Below are 21,209 nucleotides of genomic sequence, written 5' to 3'. Positions count from 1 at the left end.
AAAATCCTAAAGGAGAAAGCAGGCAAAAACCTCTTTGACCTCGGCCACAGCAACTTCTTACTCAACATGTCTCCATAGGCCAGGGGAACAAAAGCAGAAATGAACTATTGGGACCTCATCAAGATTAAAAGCTTCTGCACAGTGAAGGAAATAATCAGCAAAACTAAAAGGTATCCAACATAATGGGAGATGATATTTGCAAATGACATATCAGATAAAAGATTAGTATCCAAAATCTATAAAGAATTTAACAAACTCAACACCCCCCCAAAACAACAAATAATCTGGTGAAGAAATGGGCAAAAGACATGAATAGACCCTTTCCCAAAGAAGACATCCAGATGGCTAACATACACATGAAAAAATGCTCAACATCACTCATCATCAGGGAAATACAAATCAAAACTACAATAAGATACCACCTCCCATCTGTCAGAATGGCTAACATTAACAACTCAGGCAACAACAGTTGTTGGTGAGGATGCAGAGAAAGAGGAACCCTTTTGCACTGCTGGTGGGAATGCAAACTGGTGCAGCCACTCTGAAAAATAGTATGGAGGCTCCTCAAATAATTACAACTAGAACTACCCTATGACCCAGCAATTGCACTACTAGGTATTTATCCAAAGGATATAGGAGTGTTGTTTTGAAGAGACACATGCACCCCAGTGTTTATAGTAGCACTATTGACAATAGTTAAAGTATGGAAAAAGCCCAAATATTCATTAACAGATGAATGGTAAAGAAGATGTGGTATGTATGTATACACATACACACACACACACACAATGGAGTATTACTCAGCCATCAAAAAGAATGAAATCTCGCCATTTGCAACAACGTGGATGGGACCAGAGGGTATTATGCTAAGAGAAATTAGCCAGGGAAAGACAAACTTATGACTTCACACATAGGTGAAATTTAAGATACGAAACAAATGAACATAGGGAAGGGAAGCAAAAACAATATAAAAACAGGGAGAAGGAAAACATAAGAGACTTAAATATAGAGAACAAACAGGATTGCTGTAGGTGTTGTGGGTGGGGGGATTGGCTAAATGGACAAGGGCATTAAGGAAGACACTTGCTGGAATGAGCACTAGGTGTTTGTTATATGTAGGGGATGAATCACTGGATTCTACTCCTGAAATCATTATTGCACTATATGCTAATTAACTTGGATATAAATTTTTTAAAAATACTAAAATTTTTTAAATTGTAATCACAGACTGATGATTACTTGAATCCATATCTTTGGCTTAAGTTGGCTTACAAATTAAAATGAAACTGATCTCTTAGAGTTTAAAATATGTTTATCATTTTTGGGTACATTTTTCCTGTTTTTATATTCCATAAAATTAGAACATGAGAAAAAGTAGAAGAAGAAAGGACACTCTGCCTCATTCCTCAGAGGTAATAACTTTTAGCATTTTGATATTACTTTCCATTTTTCTGTATGTTTTTAAAAAGTTATCTAGCTGCATTTTATTGTAAAATATAGTCCGTATTGCATTGTTTTAAAAAGCATTTAAGGTATTTTAAAAAATACTTCTATCAAAATAAAAGGAAAAATACGCCATAGAAATACAGTAACTCTTAGTCACAGGAATATGTTCACCTTCTCTCAAAACAAAAGAAACTGTACTGAGATACCATTTCCCACATATCAAATTACCTAAAATTTAGAAGTTTGATAGCACATTCTACTGATGAGGCTGTGGATAAACAGGCTCTCTTATACATTAATAATGGGATTGCAAATTGATAGTACCTCTGATGGAGGGCATCCTGATAGGGTCTGTCAAGATTAATAGTACTTATTTCCTTTGACACAGTAATCCCACATCTAGGAATTGATAATTTATATACATTATACACACACATAATTTGAACATCTGTAAAATGGGGTTGAAAGTTTTTTGTTATGGCATCGTGCCCACCAATCAGACTAGTTAAATAAATTAGGGTATATCTTATCTATGAATACTATACAGTGATTAAAAAAAGATCTTTATGCACTGATGAAAAAAGCTGTAAAATGCTTGTGAAGGGAGAGTAATAAAAGTAGTTAACTGGATGAATAGAGAATATGGCTTGTATGGAAAGTGAGAGTCTCCATTTTATACTTTTATGTAGCATATGATTTTTTGCTCCATGTCAATATATTGCCTGTCCAGAAACTTTTGAAATATAGGTGAAAGAATTGTGGTGAAAGCAAAATAAGGAAAGCAAAACACTGGATTTCTTTATATTAAGTTTAGAATGGCTCAGGGAAAACCCAAGTACTTATGGAATGGAGACAATAGTAGAAATCTTAGTAGGAGCAGCAGATAACTTAATATTAAGTGTTTTTTATAGGCCGGACAGAGCCTGGGCTCTGCAGTTTTCCACAACACTATCAAAGAGCTCGCGGCTGCACCTGGCCAACCTGCGGCTGGCCCTGCCCTTCTGACCCTGTTATATTACGGAGCACTACTGTAGGATTGAGCGGTTGTATCAGTCTGTTAATACCATTTTCCTTTAAAAAAAAAAAAAAAAAACCCAAACTTTAGGAAGTGTTAATTTTTGCACAGTTGTGGTATGTTTCAGCCTTATTTAATAAATTATTCTGACAAATGGATGTTTTCTGACAAATAGCTATAATTAGGATTTATTTAGTCATTCACCCATACTTGAATATTCACATTTTTTTTGGTATGGTATATCTGAATACATGTGAGTGCTATCTCTTTTATTGTCAAAGGTCTGGGTGATATAAATTTTGGACTTTATTATTATAATAGCTTTTTAAAAATGTTTCTTTAGAAAGAATTTGGCATTTGAAAGTTATGACATTGAATGTAAATCAAGGATTTATATTATTATCCTTTGATACTGGGTCTTTGTCTTGATAGACTGCTTGTCAGTGAAGAGTTATTTTTTGTAGAATAAAACTAAAAATAAATTTAGAGTTGTACTTCTTTAATTCTTTTCCTGTGTTTAACTATCATACCATTTAATATTTTCCTGACAACTTCTAGTTTTTTGTCAGAGTAGGTTCTTAGCTTATTCTGAAGTAAAAATTATACTGATATTGTTAGAGATAATTCTGAACTATATGAGAGTTAATACTCCTTAATCACAAAGAAGTACCTTGGTGAGACTAGTTTCACATCTATGTGAAGTTCAGGAGACTTTCAGTGTTTAGTGTATTTTTAAGATTTTATTATAATCATTTTGGCAAATTTTCTCGCTCTAACAATAAATCAATAAACCACAGTTCTAATCTGTATTACCAATCTTTAGCTGAAACAGACAAACTTGAAATTTAAATCTGTTCATATAATCGACTTCCTCTTTAAGAATAAATGATAGAGGTCCCTAGGTGCCTCAGTCGCTTAAGCATCCAACTCTCAATTTTGGCTCAGGCCATGATTCTCACTGTTTCACGAGTTCGAGCCCCACATCGGGCTCTGTGCTGCCAGTGCCAAGCCTGTTTGAGAGTCTCTCTCTCTCGTTCTCTCCCTGCCCCTCCCACGCTCAAGCTGTCTCTGTCTCTCTCTCAAAAAAAAAAAAAAAGTAAGTGATAATATGGTAAGTGATACTGTGACTATTAACAGCAGTAGGCATCTTCCCGGTATGAGTTTTGTGGCCAGTCTACCTGGAGTTCCAGGCACCTGGCTTTATGATTCACATGTGTTCTGGTTTGGTTGCAGTTTGGTGCCACTTTTAGTGATTGTTGCCTTTCTTGGCTTAATTATGGACAGGGAAGATTGTGAGGTCTGTCTGTGGCCCACTTTTCTAGGATAGTGGTGGGATTTTAGGAATTTTCCATTTAGTTGGTGACCATTTCATTGGACTGATTTCTGGGAGATCAGGCCTTAGAGAATCCTGGAGGTGCAAGGTCCACGATCTGCCTCCTGACACAAGTGTCCCTCTCTCCTCCACATTTCCTCTCCATTCACAGAAGAGAGCATAGATTCTGAGGAATATGCAGGCTTGTTGCCAGTTGCATTTTAGCAAAATTCCAGCAATGGTGGGTTTTAAAAATCTCCATATATAATTTCTGGCTTTTTTAGATCTTTACTGCTGCTAATAATGCTATTTTTATGTATGTAAAATTATTTGCTTCTCAACTAGAGAGTGGCTTGTTACCATTTTTATGTTGAAAGTCATAAATAGACATTCAATATTTTTAAATAAAGTTTATTTATTTAATTTGAGAGAGACAGAGACCGCTCGAGTTGGGGAGGGGCAGAGAAAGAGAGAAAATCCCAAGCAGGCTCTGCACTGCTAGTGCAGTGCCTGATGTGGGGCTCGAGCCCATGAAACTGTGAGATCATGACCTGAGCCGAAACCAAGAGTCAGACGCTTAACCGTCTGAGCCACCCAGATACCCCTCAAGATTTATTTTAAGCTATTAGGCTTGTAGCTGTATTCTACATGGTTATTTTCTAGAATTCGGGCTTTAATAATACTGGTATTTGTCTTGTGACATATTGATTATTTTTATGTGTACAAAATATATAGAGGAATGATTATTTTAAGAAAGTTTTATCCTTTTAGCATATGTGCTGCCGAGGCGAGCACAAGAAAGTTTTATCCTTTTACACTTTTTCATCCCAAACTTATTTTGGAAAAAATTGTGCCTTGGTGTATAATAATGAATTTTGGTGGTCATGCTTCTCTTTTATGATTTCAGGACAAAAATTGCCCAAGATATTGAGAGGTTAATACATCAGAGTGATATCATAGATCGAGTGGTATATGACTTAGATAACCCAAAGTAAGTCTGTTGTTGTTTTTAGTTTTATTAGTACTCTAAAATTTCAGTGTTATTTTAAAAGAAAAAAATATAGCTAACTTCCACCTCGTTTGCCCTTGCTATCTTTTCATCTTTTAACAGGGATGTAATGGTAATGTAATAGCAAATCATGTTAAATTGAATGTATCACAGGCTTTTGTTTGTTCTTAGGTGGGCCTAATGGGTTCAATAAGGGAAAGGTCACAAACTGATGCTGTGTTTTAAAAAAAATATGAAATTACCTCCATTTGAGAGAGTGGAAATGTCACATGAATTGCTGCAATTTTGTCCTATAATATTGAGCCTTCATTTTCTTTGGACAGCAAATTACCATCCCTTAAAAAAAAAAAAGAAGGAACATGTGCTTGCTGATTTCTCCATAGTCCCCACTACTCTTCGTCACATCTTACGGCTTAAAGCGTGCACCAATCCTTTATATTACTCTCCTCATCTTTGAAACCATTTGTTTATGATACTTGATGAAATGTTATTCACAATTTAGGGCTATCACTAGTATCATCACATTTTAAGGTTTAAATATAAGTAAATAAGTGAAAATTAGAAATGATGAATGTGACTATTATTTAGTCATTTGCCTCCTTGTACAAGAAATGTAATTAGCCCTCAAGGGGTTTCCTCCCTCTCTCAACATTCTAATATTTTGATGGACATTTCAGATCTTACGGGTCTTTTTGGAGGAAAGAAAACACTTTTTAAAGATCCTTATCTTTAAAGGTAAAGAAATAAGGGTAAAAGCATGTCAAAGTTAATGACTCAATTGGAAATAATATTTTTAAAAATGAAAACCAAATCTACTTATTGAAAATATCTCAGTTATTTCAGTGCTTATAATTCTGTGTCAGATCAGGCAGATGTGGTGCAAACAGAACTCAGGAACCCTGAGTATGGCATACATACCATTGCTATTTCTAATTGAAATGACTTAGAACAAAGTCATTGAGCTTCTTAGAGTCTGAGTTTCCCTCTAACATTGTAATCTAACATTGTAAGCTCCAGAAGAGCAAAAATTTGTGTTTAATCAGAGAAACAGACAGACAGACAACTGAAACCGAATCTGGTACCTAAGAAGCATTCGGTAAATACTAAAGTGGTGAATATGTAGAGTGAAGAGAGTACTTTCACCTTCTTGGCACTATTAAATAAGCTATATCTATATCTAATATAGCTCTGCAAATTTAATCTGAGAACTGCATAGTTTAATTAAAATTATTACTACTCAGTACAAGTCATATGCCTTTTTAAAAATACATCTAGTCTTTTTATTTGATTATTAATATTTAGGAATAACATTATTTTGTGAGGCAAAATTTCTTATTTGTGACTAATATTCAGTCTCTACTTGTAATTGTGATTCTTTTAAATCTATAAATGTTAACCAGAGTTTGTGTTTGTTGTGTTCTTTGGTTTAAAAATAAAGAGGAGGGGGAGGTGGCAATAGGGTATATTTTTAATTTGTAGGGTAGTTTTATTTTAAATTTTTTGTTTACCTATTTACATGCAGTGTATTTTATAATACTTTAAAATTTTTATTTAGTTTTGCTATTCCAGAAGAAGGAGATATTTTGAAGTTTAACTCCAAATTTGAATCTGGGAATCTGCGCAAAGTAATTCAAATTAGAAAGTAAGTCATTTAAAATTTTCTTTTTGTCTGTACACAGATATTTCCTTAATTTTAATCATATTTCTTTATTTTCTACTTTCAGAAATGAATATGATCTTATTCTGAACTCAGACATAAATAGCAATCATTATCATCAGTGGTTTTACTTTGAAGTCAGTGGAATGCGACCGGGTGTTGCTTACAGGTTTAACATCATTAACTGTGAAAAATCCAACAGTCAATTTAATTATGGTAAGACATGTTTTTCCCCCCAGTTTAGAAGATATGCAGGCATTGTAACTGTAGGACATAAGGCGTTTTTTTTTTTTCCTGATTATTAACATGTTTAAAAAAGGTTCATTTTCTTTTGTTTTCTCTAGTTCTCAAAATTCATATACTTAATGCAAAATTGAAATAAACTGAGCATTGCTTTGTTGGTGAAAAGCCCTTCAAAATGTAGAGTATCTTTGATTTCATCCAAATTAAATACAGCTAAAGATTTATTACTTATCCTGCTTAAAATTAAGTTTTCAGTGTCTTTTCATCTAGAAAACAATTATATATATATATATATATAATGGAAGTTCCAGAAAGTTCTCATTTTCTCTTCACTGAATTTCTGTAACTATAGTATCATCTCAGAGTCAGGATTTGACATTGGTACAGTGTGGGCACAGAGTTTCATGCCATTCTATTACATTTGTAGATTCTTAAAATCGTCACCACAATCAAGTTACAGAATGCTTCCATCACCATAAAGCCTGTGCTACTCTTTTATTGGTCACCTTTCAGTATGATGTTAGCGGTCATTTTATGTAAATTTTAAGATGTAATTGAGGAGATTTATTTCTATTACTACTTTGCTGAGAATTTTTTTTTATCATGAGTGGGTGTAGAACTTTGTCATGTTTTGTCTGCATCAATTGATTTGATCATGTGATCTTCTGTAGACTGTTAATATGGTGTTATTACACTGATTGAGTTTTGAATATTGAACCAGCATTTTTTTAATCTGTGGAATAAACCCCACTTGGTCATTGTATATAGTTGCTAAAGTTTTGTTAAGAAATTTGTTTTTACATGTTCAGGAGGGATATTGAGCTATAGTTGTTTGTTTGTTTTTGGTTTGGTTTGGTTTGGTTTTGGTACTATATCTGGTTTTGGTATCGTGGTAATACTGACCTCATAAAATGGGTTGGAAAGTGTTCCCTCATCATCTTATCTTATTTTCTGGAAGATCCTGTGTAGATTTGGTGCTCTTTTTTTTTTAAGTTTATTTATTTTGGGGTGGGGATGGAGGGAAGGGCAGAGAGAGAGGGCGAGAGAGAATCCCAAGCAGGCTCTGTGCTTAGTGTAGAGCCTGACGTGGGCCTCCATCTTGCAAACAGGGAGATCATGATCTGAGCCATAATTGAAAGTTGGACGCTTAACCAGTTGGCCCCCAGGCACCCCAAATTTGATATGAATTCTAAAACATTTGGTAGAATTCTCGAATGAAACCATCTGGGTCTGAAAGGATTTCTTTTTTTATAGTCTTTATTTTTATTTTTTGTAACTATTTATTTGAGAGAGAGAGATTGTGTGTGACCAGGGGATAGGCAGAAAGAGAGGGAAACAGAGGATCCAAAGCAGGCCCTGTACTGACAGCAGAGAGCCCGATGGGGGGCTCAAACCCATGAACTGTGAGATAATGACCTGAGCTAAAGTGTGACACTCAACCTATTGAGTCACCCAGATGCCCCTTTTGATAGTCTTTACATTACAAAATAAATTTCTTTAATAGTTGTAGGGCTGTTCAGATTATTCTCTCCTGAGTGAGTTGTGGTATAGTTGTAGTTTGTGCCTTTTACGAAGAGATCCATTTCTTCTGAATTGTGAAATGTGTGTGTAGAGTTGGTCACCATGTTCCCTTACTGTCCTTTTTAGGTCTGCAGGGTCCATGGTGACACCCCAGCTTCATTTCTGGTACTAGTACTTTGTGTTTTCTCTTTGTTTTCCTTTCTTAGTCCTCCTAGAATTGTCAGTTCTATTGACTTTTGTCAATTTGATTGACCTTTTCAAAGAACCAGCTTTTTGTTTCATTGGTTTTGTTTTTCTCATGAAACAATTTTTTAAAAACTCTAGTGTGTGTATCAGCAAAAGTATTTAAGTTGTTAAAGGTATGAATATGATGATGGTTTTTAAGGGACATTTCTTAGAATTAGAGCTTTCAAGAATTGAAGCAGCTGTTGTTCTCAGTTGTCATTATTTATGTGGGAAATAGGAAATTTTATACTCTAGATGATTACATGTATTGGATGAAAGCTTTCATCAGATTCACTAATGCAGTAATTACAGGAAGATTACATAGCATAATATCTAGGTCAGTTATAAAATTATTTAAAGTTTTTAGATGTTTTAAGTAATCTAATTTTAAACGGTGCATTTTAAATATATTTTGACCAAGGAGTCAGTGCTTATATTTTGCATGAACAGTGGTGTGAATATTCTTGATAAAATCTATTTCACATCTTTTTAATTTTTGTTATTTGGGAACCTAACTAGTAATCATTGAATATTGTATTTCTTACAAAAATTTTTTGACCTATTTTTGACCTTAAAACCTGAATATAATTTTTAAAAATTACCTTATTTGAAACTCATTCAGAATAATAGTACAAAAATTAAAGAATTTCATGTTTTCCTTATTTAACTTGTAAGTAAGTATAATGCTGACATAATATTTTAGAAGAGGAAATGACAGTTACTTAAATGGAACTATGTTTCTATTTTGGGTGCTCCTGAAGAGTATATAAATATAGAAGCCTGTTTATTCCTGAAATGATAGCCAGTATAATTTTCAAGTTGTAGTGCAGCAGGTGGATGACAGCTTTACAACTACATTTATTTATTCACTTTTATAAAATACTACCCTTACTACTTTAAACTTTATTAAGTATTTTAATTTTTAAAATTAAACACATTATAAAGCAGTGTTTCTCTATTTTTTTAAATTAAAAAATTTTAATATTTTTTATTTTTGAGAGCAAGATAAAGAGAAGGAAAGGCAGAGCACAAGCAGAGGAGGGGCAGAGAGAGAGGGAGACACAGAATCTGAGCTGTCAGCACAGAGCCGGAAGTGGGGCTCAAACCTGTGGACCGTGAGATCATGACCTGAGCTGAAGTTGGCTTCTTAACCAACTGAACCACCCAGGCGCCACTGTTTTTTTAAATCAATACTTCCATGTGAGAAATAAAATAATCTCTTCCTTTAGTGTCATTTTAAGTTTAAAATAAATAAAATTCTGTAACTGAAACCAAATCAGAGCAATGGGACAGATGGCTGGTTTGTTTTAAAATTTCCCCTGCTCCTTAGCCCTTGCCGTTTGGGTACTTTTGTATGTTTATCACACTTTCCAGATGCAATTTATAGGGAATTTGGGTAACACAATGGTGTTAAGAAAATTAAAACCATCAACAGTGCATCATCCAGAGATAGCCACTTTAATATGGTGGTGTCCATCCAGCCTTTTTTATATGGCAATATATGATTCCCACATATATATAATTCCATATTTATTTTTTAAAAAGAAGCCTTGTAACCCATGCAGTTTCACAGTCTGTATGCTAACCAAACATCCTATTGTTAACATTTTTTCTTGTCATGAAATAGTTCTCTGAAACAGTTTAATGGACATCCTACAGAGGCACTGTAACTTATTTATCCAAATCTTTCTTTGCTGTACATTTAAGTTGTATCTAATTATTTTCTATTTTAAATAATGCTGAGATCAACATTATTGTACAAAATATTTGTGTGTATAATTTTAGTTACAAATTTAGTTATAAATCTACAGAAGTGGGATTTCCCTGTCTGCCAGCTGTAAATATGTTTATTTTTCTGATAATCAAGCAGTGGATCTTTAATGTGGGGATTTGGTAAATTAAAAATTGTTTAGAGAAAAATGTAGGCAGGGGAGAAGATTCACTAATTAGCATTTTGTTATCCTTAAACTTACATTCACATAATTTTAAAATGAAATTTTATCCTTTTATAGATTGGGGTTAGAGTATGAAAACTCACTCAAAACTGTCATTGAGTATTTTCAGTGACATCATTACTAATGTTTATATAACATTCTACTAAGTAATGTACAGTTAGGGATTTTAAGTCTTTTACAGCATTTCAAAATTATAAGCTGTGCTGCAGTTGATATTCTTAATTATTTGTATATGTTTCTGATTATTGCTTTGCCATAAATTCCTCCAAGTAGAATTTCTCAAAGAAAATGAACATATGTTGCTGAAAACTAGAGAAAAGGATACTTATTATGCTGGTAGGAGTGTTAAATTATTTCAGCCTTTTTGAAGTACATTTGATAATATGCTTTCAGTGTGTATATTTAACTTAATCCATCCAGGATATATTTTGGTAAATTCTGTGAATTTGGGGCCTAACTTAATCCTGTTGTTAGTTGTTAAGCAGCTACACTGAACCCATTCTTTCTCCAAAGAGTTTTAATATGTTGATAAATTGAGTTATTTGTTAAATATTTACATTTATACCTCATTTGCAAACTGCGTTCCTGACCCGCTAGTAAAAGAAGGGGTGGAAACATCACTTGGAAGACATTGTGCATGGTTGCTCTGTGGTAACTTATCTAGAAAATGCTCTGGTTAGCAAAAACATATTGCAAGCTGGTTGATAAGGTATCACTATTACTCTTAGTTCCTGACTTTTTGAATTTGGGTTGAATTACTCTGACCTTCTAGTCATATTATTTGTCCCTTCTGGTTTGAAACAACACAGTTCTCAGAAGCTGTGGACCAGCATTTTGTGGGGAGGCTGCTTGTTGATCTAGTACAGCTTGATTTTAATGATCCTGACCTTTCTGTCTAGTGTAACATCCTTTGTTGTGTAACTGACTTTATAATACAGCTTAACATCCTGTAGTCTTTTTCAAAAACAATTGAATTTTTCTACCTATTTTTCCAGAATAGTTTATTCCAAATATTATTCAGGATAGTTTTATTAAGTTCCACAAGATTTCCATTGCATTGAACTTGTAGAATAATCTGAGAGAAATTGAATTTTTTATATTAAGTCTTACTGCTTAGGAACATGGTGTATAAATTTGTTTATTTCTTTTCTTCAGCTCTCACCTAAGTTTTTAGTTTTCTTTTTTTCTAATAATTTTTTAAATTTATTTATTTATTTATTTATTTTGAGAGAGTGTGTGAGAGCAAGTGAGGGAGGGGCAGAGAGAGAGGGAGACAGAATCCCAAGCAGCTTCATGCTGTCAGCACAGAGCCGGATGTGGGTTCAAACCCCTGAACTGTGATATCATGACCTGAGCTGAAATCAAGAGTTGGACACTTAACTGACTAAGCCACTCAGGCACCCCTAGTTTTCTTTTTGTTAGTTCTGTTCATTTTTATTTACTTCCATTCTTAAGTATTTTATGTATTTTTTTGGTGTCTGTTTTGAAAGATTGGTCCCTATTTTCAGGTTTGTTATTATTTGTAATTAAGAAAGCTGTCAAGTTCTATATGTTCACTTTGAAAATCAACCTCCATACTGAAGGTTCTTACTAGTTTTCAGAGTTTGTCAACTGATACTGCAGATTTTCTTGGTATGTCCCTAGAAATTTTCCTTATCCGTAGTGAAATATTGTGTATCTTTCATTGTTTTGTAGCTGTTGGATATAATTTTGAGACTGTTTAAAATATAACGGAGACATTGAGCATCCTTGTTTTATTTTGACTCTAATGTGGATCCTGCTAGTATTTTACATTCAATACACTAGCTCTTTTTTTGAGACACAGATTCTTACAGTAAGGAATTTATATTTTGGGGCATCTGGGTGACTCAGTCGGTTAGGCATCAGGCTTTGGCTTTGGTTCAGGTCATGATCTCTTGGTTTCTGGGTTCAAGCCCTGCGTCAGGCTCTGTGCTGACAGCTCAGAGCCTGGAGCCTGCCTCTGATTCTCTGTCTCCCTCTCTCTGTAGCCCTCCCCTGCTCATGTTGTCTCCCAGAAATTAAAAAAATTAGAAAAGAATTTCTATTTTCACTAAGTTTTAAAAACTAAAAGTATTTTATTTTTGTATTTATTAATGTGATGTGATATTAATGTGCTGTATTGCATTAATGTTTCTAATATCAAATCATCCTTGGGTTTCAGAAATAAATCTACTTTGCATGGGAGTTAATCTAATATACAACTATTTTTGATTTGTTAGTATTTTCTGTAAAGGCTTTACGTCATTGGTAGTGGGTTAGACAAGTCGTTTTCTTTTTTGGAGGGTTGTCTTTGTCCAGTTTTGGAAACAAACTGATGCTAACTTTGAGGACTTAAATAAAAAAGCTTTTATTTTCCCACCCTGTGTTCTGGAGCAGCTTAAATAGCATTTACATGTCTTCATGAAAGTTGGAAAAGTATGCACCTCTAGAACTGTCTGTGTGCTTCTTTTTGGGCGGGAGAAGGAGAGTCTGGGTAACTTCTTCAGATTTCTGTGACTTAGTATAGTCTAGTTTTCTATGTCTTACTGTGGCAAACTTGATAATTTATATTTTATTATATAAGTGACACTGAGACTTTCTGAACTCACTGGCAGGATTTCTCTATGATGTCTGCAGTACGTGTGCTTGCAAAGTACACAGTTCTTTTTAACTTCTAGTTTGTTTACCTAAATTTATTTTTGTTTGAAGATCAAGCATTTAGGGTGTGAATTTGCTCTTAATTATAATTTACTTTGTATCCCCTTCCCCTCTAGATTTTAATATTAAGACTCCATGTTATTCTGTAGATTGCCTCTAGTTGTATGTAGTGTGGGTATCCTTTTTGGTGCAGGAATTATTTAGGAAGACATTGGTTATATTCATAATTGGTTAGATTAACTTGATTAAGATTTTTCTCATGACTTTCAAATTTTAATGAATTTTGTTCACATACTTATAAAATTTATGATTTCGAATATTTTTTTTTAGGCTTAGTATCTGGTAAGTTTTTGTTTTCATGGGCACTTGGAAAATAATATGTATTCTCTGCTGGAAATGTAATTTCATATACATTGTTAGTTTAGTGTTGTAAATCCATTTATTCAGTTTTCTGTGTCCTTATTTTTTTTTTTACCCTCTCTAGCTTAAAAAATTGTCTTTCAGTTCTGTTGTGTTTTGGTCCAGGCCTCATTTGCAAAAACATATATTTTTTCTATTTATGCAACATTATTTGACACATAGTTTATAATTTTTCCATATTCATTTTGTATATACTGTTTAACAGTATAAAATAATCATACTTCAGTATCTTTAGACTTGAATTCTATTTTTAGAATGTTTTGGTTTAAATTTGCTTGATATATCTTTGTTTCTTATAAATAGAGGTTGCATTTTGTTGTTTGGCCCTTGTCTTTAACATGCTTTCAACTTAAAATCCTTTTATAATTGATACGTTGTTTTTTTTTTTAATGCTTTCTAGTTTTGTGCTTCTTTATTGTTTTATCTGTTACTCTTTAAGGGACTCTGAGATATAATGCAACATTTTTTTTCATTGTGGAAATGAAAATCTAAAATATGTATATAAAGAAATAAAGCATGAGGCATATTCTGCATTGGATTTTTCTCAGTACTGTTCCATCTGCCTTAAGCTTAGTAGAGATTTTCCCAAATCTTGACAAGAAGTGGTCTCTTGTGGTTTTATTTCCATATACTTGTAAGTAGTTATAGCTGTGAAATGAGCTCTTAGGAAGATGTAGTTTTTTTAAGTGAAACTCTGTCATTAGGTTTGTGAAGTTAGTACAACAAAAGGAAATCTTGGTTCGTCTTAACATCAGTAGAAGAAGGAAGGGACTAATATTTTAGTAAACTGGAATTCAGCATCTTAAGAAACTGCAAATAGCTATTTAGTTGATGTTATCAGTTGACTTTTGAATTCACTTCAGGGATGCTACTGATGACAAAATATTTGCAGTAGACTCTTGTTCAGCTGGAAGGATTTTTTAATTGCCATACATGATTGCAATTAGGAAGTAATATTAATTTTAATTGATTATTTTTCTTTTCTTTCTTTTTTTTTTTTTTGATTGGGACATCCTGGTTTGGGTTTTAGTGTTGGCTTCTAAGCAAATATGTCTTCTTCTAAGCAAAATATGTCTTCTTCTTTGACAATGCCCCCAAAAGGGGCAGAATTACTATTGTTTTTGTTTCTCAAGTTGCCCTTTTCCTGGGAATATTTTAGGTGATTCTGTTAGTTTTCTCACAAGTAAACAATCTTAATTTGTGAATTTTATTTGAGAATTTATATCACTGTATAATATATCTTCAGTAATCCAGTTCTTTTCTCACACACACACCCCATTACTTGAAAGGAGTTTGCTCAAATTACCACTAGATGGCAGTATTGCATTTTAGTAACTTGGAACTTGCAAGCTCCTTCCCTCCCTGGCACTTTTGCACTCTGTTTCTCACCCTACCCCCCAATCCCTCCTTCTCCCTGCTCCTCCCCTCAGCCATGTCTCCCAGATATGAACATTTTTAACCACCTCTGTACCTAAACTGAACATGTGTGGAATCATGTAACAGAATAGGATTTTGGAATCTAGTCTGTAGCATCCCCACCTTGCCCCTGTTAGTTGAGCTGAGCTATATGTTGACTAAGGAAGTCTTCCTGACTCCTCAGGCTGGATGAGTCTCCTTGATAAATGTTCCTTGTAATTTTTTCCTTTGGGGTCCTCATAACAGTTTTAGGTTTTTTATAAGTGTAGCTGATTAATCTCTCCTGCCCCCTCCCCCTTGTTTATACATACCATGTGATCAGGGACAGTGTCACTGTTGCTGACTGCCGTATTTACACTATGGGATTTAATGGATGTTCAGTAAACATTTGTTAAATGAATAAGGCAATGGATGGATGAACTATGAAGATCCCATTAGGAACATAAAGTGAACATGCACAAAATATATGTCAAGAAGATTCTAGTTTGATATATGATCATCAGCTTTTTCTGAATATTTTATTTTGAAATAATTTCAAATTCATAGAAAAGTTACACACTTACTCCAGATGTTGAGGATCTGAAATGATGCCTCATCACCCTAGAATACTTTTAGCATATTTTCTAAAAACAGTGGGATTTTTTGGTATATAACCACCAACATCAGAAAATTATAATTGATATGTGAATTCTATCTAATCCATAGACTCTTTGTTTGAGTTTCACCCATTTTCTCAATAATCTCCTTAATAGCAAGAGAATTGTGCTCAAACCATGTGTATTTAGTTGTCAAGTGTCTAAACTCTTTTAGTCAGGAGCAGTTTTACAGGCTTAAACATTCATGACTAAATACTTTTGAAAATTGTAGAACTCCTATTCTGTAGAGTGGTTCTCAGTTTGGAGTTTCCTCTTGTTCCTCATGATTCCATTCAAGTTAGGTATCTGTGGCAGGAATATTATAGAAGTGATATTGTACTCTGGTGACATCCCAGATTTTGTTTGTCCCATTACTAATAATTATAATTTTATCACTTGATTAAGTTGGAGTCTGCTAGGCTTTTCTGTTGTAAAGTTACTCTTTTTCTCTTTGTAATTAATAAAGTATTTTAGGTTGAGGTACTTTGAAACTATGTAAATATCTTTTTCCTTATCAAACTTTTAATATGTTAATATAAGTCCAGAATTGGTTTCCTGTTTTACTTATTAGGTTGTCATTAGTTGCTATTATTATATATTTTTATGCTCAAATTGCCCAAGATTCAACCAGTGGGATCCTTTCCGTACTGGCTTCGGTGTCCCTTTGACATATCCCAGTCATCCTGTCTGGGCATCCTTGCCTTTTTGGCATACATACTCACGGTGCATCTTGCCTTTTCCTGACCTAGCCTGGTATCCGTCATTTCTTGGAAGAGCCCTGGTTTGTTTTAGTGATGAATGGTATTTAAAAACCAAGGTCTGTATGCATAGTATGCACATTGTTATTGGACCTCTAAGTAGACAGAGCTGAGAACTGTATGTTTGTGTAGACAAATATTTATATAGAAGTTTTCGTTTGTAGTGGTTTCTCTATATGTATGTATGTGTTTATGTTTGTGTGTATGTGTTATGTGCACACACACTCCCACACAATCTCTAGGAGGTCACACTGATGCCTTCAATTCCACAGTCCTTATTCTGTTTTTTTTTTTTAACCTATATTTACAACACCCTTCTTCAACATGGAGAATGTGGGTTTCCCTTATCCTTAATATATTTAATTCTTGATTAGTTCCAGTGTATGTTACAATCTTTCTGCTGCCTTTTTGGACAGATGCCCTCCTCACTTCATTCAGAGTCTGACATCCAAGTCAGCCTTTCTTCCCACCCCCCTACATGTTGTGTCCTTCCTTGTCTGTGTTCATTTTGTTTTATTAGTATTTTTTTAATGTTTACTCATTTATTTTGAGAGAAAGAGAGTGCACACACATGAGTGGGGGAGGGAAGAGTGAAAAAGAGAATCTCCAGCAGGCTTGAGTGTGGAGCCCGACCCAGGGCTCAATCTCACAACAGTGAGATCATGACCCGAGCATGTCAAGAGTTGGATGCTTAACTGACTGAGCCATCCAATGCCCCAAGTGTTTATTTTGTTTTTAGTTTCTAGTTTTATTACATGGTGGTTAGACAGTTTTGTTGGTTAGTATTTCTCTTTTATGGAACTTCTGACATTTCCTTTTAATCTAATATGTGACCTATTTTGTGACTATTTCACATGTTCTTAGAAGGTGTATCTTAGACATTCTGTATATATACAGGATGCAGTGTTCTGTATTTAAGATCTGCCTTCTTAGGTTCTTTAGATCTTCTGCGTGCATTTCTTTATTTTTGTTCCTTTGGTTTGTGGTGTACCTAGAGTGACGTGTTACTCTACTATAGATAGTATGTTTCTGTCTTCTGTATTCTGTAGTTCGCTTTACTTAGGAGATTGGTCTTATCTGGTACATAGATACTGGTTGTTATTATATTTTACTGTGATTGGTCACCTTTATAAAGTTCCTTTTTTGTCTCATTTATTATTTTTTGGCCTGAAATTGACTTTGATCTCAGGATTTCAACTCCTACTTTGTTTCCATTTGCCTGATGTATGTTTACCCATATTTATACATACAGGTAATTTAAAGTTTGTTATATTCTGTCTTTTAGTAATGCTGAAAGCCTGGGTTTTATTTGTGCTGCTTGTTGAATTTGTGTATTTACATTTTGGTGGTAAGGATGTGTGTGGAGATGCAGACTCAAGCGGCTACCATTATCTACTAGACCAACAATCTGATCTTCCTATTTTTAGTACAAATCTCTGCTGTTGTACTAGCCATATAATAAGCATGTATTTTTTTCTCCATAGAGTCACTGAGTCCAGATAAGGTGTGCAACTTGTGATAGGTGCCTTTAGGTTATTTGAGTTCCATTTTAAACTTTTCTTGTCCCCCTTCCTTGTTCAATGACAGTATTAGCTTCAACTTGAAAATTTCATGAATCTGTGATTCGTAATACATTTGATGATTGGGGACTAAAATACCTTGTCTTTTTTTTGTATCTGTACTTGTTATTGACCATCTACTTAATACGACTTTGGCCTTTACTTAGATATTATTAGAAGTCACTGCCATTGGATTTTGGCTTCACTGTGGCAATTTAATATTTTGATAGTCTGTATTCAAGTGACCAGATTGACAGTTCTTAGCATATTTTTTGTATATATAAAGGTTTATCCTTTGGCTAATGACAATATCAATTACTCAAATATAGCCAAAATGTCAGGTGGAGTAGGTTGTAATATATTCAGTCTGATTCACCTCATTTGATTGGTTCTTAGTAGGGCAATCTCTTTGGTTCAGATGGTTTTTATGATAGTTAGAATTTTAAAGTGTCACTCTTCCATTGTGACCAGAATTAAGTATCATTTAAAAAGTAATAGAATACATTGTCTTTTATAAAATTAGAGCACTTCAGTAAATCTAATGTGCCATTGACTTCAGCTGGAACCTTACTATAGTTTACCATTATTATGTGTTTTGTGTGTCTAGAGGAGTTTGAAGTTTCCTTTTTTACCCCTTTTTTTTCTTTTTAGAGAGAGAGGGGGTGAGCTGGAAGAGGGACAGAAGAGAGAGAATCCTTTTATTTTGAGAGAGAGAGAGAGAGAGAGAACACTATTGGGGAAGGGGCAGAGAGAGAAGGAGACAGGAGACAGAGAGTCCCAAGGAGGTTCTGTGCTCTCACTGCAGATCCCCATGTGGGACTTGAATCGCAAGATCATGACGTGAGCCGAAAATCAAGAGTTGGACACTTAACTGAGCCACCCAGGTGCCCCGAGAGAGTGAGTCTTAAGCAGGCTTCATGCATAGATCCTATGACCTTGGATCCTGACCTGAACCAAAATCAAGACTCAGATGTTCAACTGCCTGGAGGAGCTTCAAGTTTCAGATTAAAATGGCTCAGTGAATCCTAGGAAGAAATAAAGAAGATAGGAATCTGGTATGTGTACCAGTGAAATACCTGAGTTTCAAATATAAAGACAAAATCTTAACATACTTCCACTTTAAAAGCACTGGTTACTTAAATAATGATAATATTAACAGCAGCTAACATTTATTGAATATTTACTGTGTGCCAGCCCTTGTTCTAAGTGCTAACGCACGTGGCACTCTTAATCCATACAACAGAACCTATTTTACAGAAGAGAAAAAGAGAGTGTCAGTGCTCTAGTAATCTGCCCAGGATCATGCATTGGGTAAGTGGGGAAGTTGGAATTTAAATCCAGGTAGTGTGGTTGCAGACTGCATGCTCTTAATCCCTGTGTTGTTCTGCACATGAGAAAGGTGGATTTGTGTCCGACTTCTTGTCTGTGGCACGGGAAGCTAGAGGACAGACAATTGTCTTTGTGAAGTCTGTCAATTGTTTGTCACTGCCTTGCACTTTACGTATGTAGAATTCAGAAAATATATTACCCCTGAAACCTCTGTGAGAAAAGTAAATGAGGAAAAAGACCTCAAGATAGAAGACTTGGAATTTATAAAGTATGTTAAAAGTAAAAATGTTTAAAGGCAGTGATATAGGAGAAGTGAAAGTTAATTTATGTTGGTGGGATTGCTTAGGTATTGATACAGTATCAGAGAAATACCAGTCAATCATAACGATGAGAATGGGAAGTGAATTGAAGAGTGCAACAGAAAGCTTCCAATAATGGAGAAGGAAATGTGGAGAAATGCAACCAAGCCAGTAATTATACACAGGTAAAGAAGAAGAAAAAACATGAAATAGTAGAAAGAAAATAAGATGGAAGCAATGATGTGAAATGTAGATCCGTTCTCATTAACTGTGAACTGAAATGTCCTAAAAAACTTACACAATGGTGGGGGGTGGGTGAGAAGGGTGGTAATTAAATGACAAAGAAAAATTGGAAGTGAATGACTGGGCAGAGATAAGTTAGGCAAATGCAAATAAAATACAGCAAAAGTGGTAATATTAATGTCAGAAGTGGAATTGTGCCGGTCATATGGTATTTACATTTTTAATTTTTCAAGGACCTTCCTGCCTGTTGTCTGTAAAGGTGACACCAATTTACATTCCCATCCAGACAAAGAAAAATTCAGGATCAAAAGCACTGAATAGATACTGTGTATTTATAAGTTGCAGTTTTTAAAAATGTAGAATAATCACAAACATTTTTTAAATTGAGGTATAATTGGGCACCAGCGTGGCTCAGTCAGTTAAGCGTTTGGCTTCGGCTCAGATTGTGATCTCGCGGTTTGTGGGTTTGAGCCCTGTGTTGGGCTCTCTGTTGATAGCTTGCTCAGAGTCTGGAGCCTGTCTTTGGATTCTGTGTCTCCCTCTCTATCTGTCCTTCTCCTGCTCACGCTATCTCTCTCTCTCTCAAAAATAAATAAAAACATTAAAAAAATTAAAAAAAATAAATTGAGGTATAATTGACATATAACCTTCTGTTAGTTTCAGATGTATAACATAATGCTTCAATATTTGTATATATTGTGAAATGATCCTATTGAGAAGTTTAGTTAACATCTGTTGCCACATACATTTTTTTTCTTATAATGAGAACTTATAAGATCTGTCTTAGCAGACACTTTCAGTTATGAAACATAGTATTTATATATTAACTATAGTCCTTAGGCTGTACATTACATCCCCAGGACTAACTTATAACTGGCAGTTTTTACCTTTCCCTCACTTTCACCCATTTACCCACACCCACTTTTATTCCTGCCTTACCAATCTGTTCTCTGTTTCTATGAATTTTTTTCTTTTTTAGGTTCTACATGTGAAATCATATGGTATTTTGGTATTTGTCTTTGTCTGACTTACTTGACTTAGCATAATGCCCTCAAGGGGCATGCTGCAGATGGCAAGATTTTCTTTTTTATGGCTGTCCATTTTTTAATCAGATTGTTTTTTTTTAATTGAGTTGTAGTTCTTCTTATATTTTAGGTATTAACCCCTTATCAAATATATGATGTGCAAGTGTTTTCTCCCACTTAGTAGGCTGCATTTTCTTTGTGTCGATGATTTCCTTTGCTGTGCAGAACACAAACCTTTATACAACACAACAACAACCATAACCATAGGGCATTTTTAGAGATTGAACAAAAGCTCCAAGAAACACAACTTAATTAGAAGATAGTTGTTGTGAGAATTTAAAATACCCCTTTCAGAATTTAACATATCAAGAAGACAAAACATAAATAACGATCTAGAAAGTTTGAATAATATAGCCAACAAGCTTGATTTTGGGATTCATTAGGATTCCATTTTGAGAACATATTTGAAGCTGTATTGCAGCCG

At 34.3% G+C, this 21,209-nt stretch overlaps 1 protein-coding gene across 2 annotated transcripts in view; it reads left to right on the top strand.

The window, feature by feature from the left end:
* The window catches only part of AGTPBP1 (ATP/GTP binding carboxypeptidase 1), a 155,512-nt gene that overhangs the window by 95,987 nt on the left and 38,316 nt on the right, over positions 1 to 21,209 (top strand). For both annotated transcript variants that reach the window (XM_077749493.1, XM_077749494.1), the window contains 3 exons: positions 4,681 to 4,764; positions 6,338 to 6,424; positions 6,507 to 6,655. In XM_077749493.1, coding sequence (XP_077605619.1) covers positions 4,681 to 4,764; positions 6,338 to 6,424; positions 6,507 to 6,655 — 320 coding nt within the window. The remainder of the gene's footprint in view (positions 1 to 4,680; positions 4,765 to 6,337; positions 6,425 to 6,506; positions 6,656 to 21,209) is intronic.

The sequence above is a fragment of the Crocuta crocuta genome, unplaced genomic scaffold (genome assembly GCF_008692635.1).
Source record: "Crocuta crocuta isolate KB4526 unplaced genomic scaffold, BGI_CrCroc_1.0 scaffold99, whole genome shotgun sequence".
In the NCBI taxonomy this organism is placed as follows: domain Eukaryota; kingdom Metazoa; phylum Chordata; class Mammalia; order Carnivora; family Hyaenidae; genus Crocuta; species Crocuta crocuta.
The sequence above is the reverse complement of the archived record's forward strand: the minus strand, read 5'-3'. Positions and strand labels throughout refer to the sequence as shown.